This window comes from Ictalurus punctatus, unplaced genomic scaffold (assembly GCF_001660625.3).
Source record: "Ictalurus punctatus breed USDA103 unplaced genomic scaffold, Coco_2.0 Super-Scaffold_100, whole genome shotgun sequence".
Lineage (NCBI taxonomy): Eukaryota > Metazoa > Chordata > Actinopteri > Siluriformes > Ictaluridae > Ictalurus > Ictalurus punctatus.
The window spans coordinates 3,223,410-3,228,345 of NW_026521086.1; the positions used below are offsets into that span (position 1 = coordinate 3,223,410).

Consider the following 4,936-nt stretch of genomic DNA (forward strand, 5'->3'; position numbering starts at 1 on the left):
GTAGCAGCGCGCTCTGCTTAGATTGAAGTTTAGCAAGGAGCTTATTAGCCTTCTGTTTTCATGCCTCGCCGCTGTCCTTTGAGAAAGCTGAAGAACGTTTTGTTTCATAATGACGGATATTGTACTCTTTCAAAACAGAAACTGACTGTTTGCAAACTAGACACACTGCCTTTGAATTGATTTCAGTAAATAAAAAGTCATCTTGCCAAACCTTTTTAAATTTCCTCTTGTCTGTGTGCCAGTGCCTGGATCTCTCCATTATTACCTGTTTGTTGACTGTCGCAATGCATGCTGGCCTTGAAGGACGCATGTACATTAAATAAAATTCTAATTCTTATTCTCTACATTTTTTGTAGCTCAAAATTAAATAAATAAAAAAATGTTAAATTAGAAATGAAGGTCAGCATCAATTAAATTTCCCCCTCCCCCCCTTCTCACATATGGCATGGCGGGCCAAATCAAAAGTCACCACGGGCCCTAGTTTGGGCATCTCTGTTCTAACTGTTGTAGTAGCACGTAGTCATTCGAAGTAAGGTTCAAGAAGCGCATAATAATTCTAAATACTGTTGTAGTAGCACCTAGTTATTCAAACTAATGTGACATTAGCACAAAGTCATTCAAAAGAATGTTCTAGTAGCACATAGACATTGAAAAGAATGTTCTAGCAGCATGGAATACAACACACACACACACACACACACACACACACACACACACACACACACACACACAATGCTATAGCGGAGCTGGGATAAAGGGCATTAGGGTGACAGCAGAGTTGGGATTAATGGCGTTAGGGTTAGAGCACAGCTCGGGGTTCGCGGTGTTAGCGTTAGGGCCGAGCTCGGGGTGGAAGGAAGAAGGGCTAGGGTAGCGCCGAGGCCTGTGCTCGTTAGGGTCAGGGAGGAAGCGACCGAGCTAACCAGGAGGAGGCCGGGCACGCTGTGCTTTACACGGCCCCCAACGCGCTCTGCTTCAAATACTACACACACCACTCGACAGCTGCCAAGACATCAGGCTCGTTCCCAAGGCTCCTCTTCAACTCGGCCCAGAACGCATACGACGGCCGTGCCTGCTTTTCGCCCGTTTTTACACACCACATCGCACCAAATGCACAGCCCGCCGGCTTGAGCACAACGCGCGCCGCGCCTTTCATGTGCGCTACGCGAGACTGTTGCTCTCTAGTCGGCCAGGCCGGGCCACGGGAGAAACGAGAAAGCCCATCCTCGCTCAGCGTGTGCTTCAACGTTTTGAATCTCGTTTTGCGAGTGGGATTTTCACCGAGAAATGCCACGAGAAAACACATCTGAGCGCGCGCCGCGTCCGTGCATTCATTCAGCGGCGCCCCGAGTTGAGTCTACAACGCTCTCATATCTGTTTTTAAGACCAGCCCCCGGCCGCGAGGAGGGAGGTTCCTGTGTTACACACTAACGTACAGCGTACGACTCGTGTATTCTACGTAGTTCCAAGAGAGATGGCAGAAGTCGCACCCGCTCCCGCCGCCGCGCCGGCCAAAGCGCCCAAGAAGAAAGCAGCTTCGAGAGCAAAAAAAGCCGGCCCTAGCGTCGGCGAACTGATCGTCAAAGCCGTTTCCTCGTCTAAGGAGAGGAGCGGCGTGTCTCTCGCTGCTCTGAAGAAAGCGCTGGCTGCCGGCGGATACGATGTGGAGAAGAACAACTCCCGCGTCAAGATCGCCGTTAAGGGTCTCGTGACTAAAGGCACTCTGGTGCAGACCAAAGGGACCGGCGCGTCTGGCTCTTTCAAGATGAACAAGAAGCAGACCGAAGCCAAGAAGCCCGTGAAGAAAGCCGCGCCCAAAACGAAAAAGCCCGCCGCCAAAAAGCCCGCCGCTACTAAGAAGCCCAGGAAGGTAGCGGCCAAGAAACCCGCCGCCGCGGCCAAGAAGTCTCCTAAGAAGGCGAAGAAGCCCGCTACCGCCGCAAAGAAACCCACCAAGAGCCCGAAGAAGGTGAAAAAGCTCGCGACCCCTAAAAAGGCAGCCAAGAGCCCCAAGAAAGCGAAAGCTGTCAAGCCCAAGACCACAAAGCCTAAAGCGGCAAAGGCGAAGAAGGCAGCACCCAAAAAGAAGTAAAGACGTTTGTTTCTTTCATGCTTTTGTTCCTTAAACGGCTCTTTTAAGAGCCACCCATATTTTCCTTTAAAGAGCAACATTTTCAGACAAGCTTTATGTAATCAAAGCAATACACATTAGAAACATACAATAGTATGGATACACATATCTACTACATATCATGTACACATAGCCACACGCTGATACTGATTTTAGTACAGCAGAATAGAATCCTGATCGTGATTCCTAAACGTCATTCCTGATCTCCAAAACGATCACAGAATATGTAGGATAACATATTGATACATAATAAATCAATGTTAATGATAAGAATAAATAAATTCAGTATATAGTTGTTACTTCGTGCTTTTGTATGAATATTCCCTTCTGTCTGTTTTCATTTGCGCGCTCTCTCTCTCTCACTCACACACACACACAAGCACAAACAGGGGTGGGAGGGGTGACGCTGGAATTCGACGGCCTGTTTTTGATTGGCTAATCTGCCATTGCGTTCTTAGCGAATAAGAGAGTGGCCGTTTTGTCTATATTACGGAGAGCTCGGGGTGTAATGTTTATTTCGGAGTTGTTCGAACAGATTTGAGCATCAAGATGAGTGGCAGAGGAAAAACCGGCGGAAAGGCTAGAGCCAAGGCCAAGACTCGTTCATCCAGGGCTGGACTTCAGTTCCCCGTGGGACGTGTGCACAGGCTTCTGCGTAAAGGCAACTATGCCGAGCGCGTCGGTGCCGGCGCTCCGGTCTACCTGGCCGCAGTGTTGGAGTATCTGACCGCTGAGATCCTGGAGTTGGCCGGTAACGCCGCCCGTGACAACAAGAAAACTCGTATCATTCCCCGCCACTTGCAGCTCGCCGTGCGTAACGACGAGGAGCTGAACAAACTGCTCGGCGGAGTGACCATCGCTCAGGGTGGTGTGCTGCCCAACATTCAGGCTGTGCTTCTGCCTAAAAAGACCGAGAAGGCCGTCAAGACTAAGTAAACTCGTCCACTGCTGCTTTGTCAGTACCCAAAGGCTCTTTTAAGAGCCACCATCTCTGCTCAAAAAGTGCAATTTTACACCCGTTTTTCTACTGAAAGTGTGTACTAGAAAGTCAGCACATTTGAAATGAAAACAGAAGCGTTATACTGCTAATAATTATGTAATTAACGTTAAATAGTAATAATAATAGTGGTTGTTAGCCTGTTGCTTAAATGAAATCTAAGGGGTGAAAGTGCACTTCTAAGACAGCATATTTATAAATAAAAAAGGACGATAATTTTCTAGTCAGGATTTGATACCATATTTAAGTAATGATTATAAGAACAATAGCAGTTAGCGTGCTGGTTAAATGAAGTCTGAGGAGTGAAAATGGTTTGTGACGGCGTTGTGTGTGTTCCTAATGAACAAAGCATTTGTGTTAGAGAGAGTGCCAATAGAATAGAATAGTGGCGGACGTCTTGTGTTTCGAACGGTGGCAGAGAAGACGGTCCAATAGTCAACAGGTGACGTAAAACGTTCTATCGAATAGCAGACGAGCGCGTTCGAGACGCCCAATCAGCGCAGGGCGGCGTTATGGCTTAAAAAGGCCGCGTTCGCGCCCGCCGTTTATTCTATTTTTCTACCCGTGAAGTGCAGAGCTCGACGCTATGGCAAGAACCAAGCAGACCGCCCGTAAGTCCACCGGTGGCAAGGCGCCAAGGAAGCAGCTCGCCACTAAGGCTGCCCGCAAGAGCGCGCCGGCTACCGGCGGCGTGAAGAAGCCTCACCGCTACAGGCCCGGCACCGTGGCTCTGAGGGAGATCCGCCGTTATCAGAAGTCTACTGAGCTGCTCATCCGCAAGCTGCCCTTCCAGCGCCTGGTGAGAGAAATCGCTCAGGACTTCAAGACCGACTTGCGTTTCCAGAGCTCGGCCGTCATGGCCCTGCAGGAAGCGAGCGAGGCATACCTGGTCGGTCTGTTCGAGGACACCAACCTGTGCGCTATCCACGCCAAGAGAGTGACCATCATGCCCAAGGATATTCAGCTGGCCCGCCGTATTCGCGGAGAACGCGCTTAAACCACAACTCCGTCTAATATACACAAAGGCTCTTTTAAGAGCCACTTCCTCGTCTCAGAAAACAGCAAATTTTCTTTTTTGGGCAGTTTAAGTATTAGAACGTGGTACAGAGAGAAGGAACAGTAATAATAATGTGTGTATATATGTATGTGTGTGTAAATGAAGTGCGCGGCTTTCTATTTTTATCCACATTAGAAAGGTTGGTTATTCATTTTGCATTTTCATGACAAGTATAGACCTATGAGTATTACGTAATGTTTGTTTTTATAGATGAGCCGTTAATTGTGGTTATGTCCGAACAATACAATGCACAGTAATGAGCTGTGTCTGTAAAATAGCTCCAACCTACCTTCTGTTTCGGGCGGCGTTGTGCTGGATGGAGCTTGACTGCCCCCGTGTGTCCAAACTCGGGAACGGCAATTTTCTAGAAGCGGATTTCTGGGCAAGAGCTATTACATCATACATACATTTCATCCATCATCCCTTTTATCCCGTCCATGATAATTGTTTTTGTAATTTAATAATTGTAGACATGACCTTATCATTGAAATCTTCCCTATTTGTGGATACACTCTCTCTCTCTCTCTCTCTCTCTCTCTCTCTCTCTATATATATATATATATATATATATATATATATATATATACACACACACACACACACACACACACACACACACACAGTATCTCACAAAAGTGAGTACACCCCTCGCATTTTTGGAAATATTTGATTATATCTTTTCATGTGACAGTATGTGACTAGGGTGTAGATCACATTTAATTACACTAGTGTAGAAAATAACTCATTAGGT

General features: G+C 47.3%; 2 protein-coding genes across 2 annotated transcripts; both read left to right on the forward strand.

Annotated features, from left to right (window-relative positions):
- The first annotated feature begins 714 nt into the window (after positions 1 to 714).
- Positions 715 to 2,181, forward strand: LOC128629731 (histone H1-like). The gene has a single exon (XM_053678481.1). The coding sequence runs from the start codon at positions 1,475 to 1,477 to the stop codon at positions 2,090 to 2,092; it is 618 nt and encodes a 205-aa protein (XP_053534456.1). The 5' UTR covers positions 715 to 1,474; the 3' UTR covers positions 2,093 to 2,181.
- Positions 2,182 to 3,277: 1,096 nt separating this feature from the next.
- Positions 3,278 to 4,711, forward strand: LOC128629740 (histone H3). The gene has a single exon (XM_053678493.1). The coding sequence runs from the start codon at positions 3,715 to 3,717 to the stop codon at positions 4,123 to 4,125; it is 411 nt and encodes a 136-aa protein (XP_053534468.1). The 5' UTR covers positions 3,278 to 3,714; the 3' UTR covers positions 4,126 to 4,711.
- Positions 4,712 to 4,936: the final 225 nt, after the last annotated feature.

What these genes read in the sequence shown, in the direction of transcription:
- LOC128629731 (XM_053678481.1), top strand. Translation starts at nt 1,475, where the DNA reads ATGGCAGAAGTCGCACCCGCTCCCGCCGCCGCGCCGGCCAAAGCGCCC.
- LOC128629740 (XM_053678493.1), top strand. Translation starts at nt 3,715, where the DNA reads ATGGCAAGAACCAAGCAGACCGCCCGTAAGTCCACCGGTGGCAAGGCG.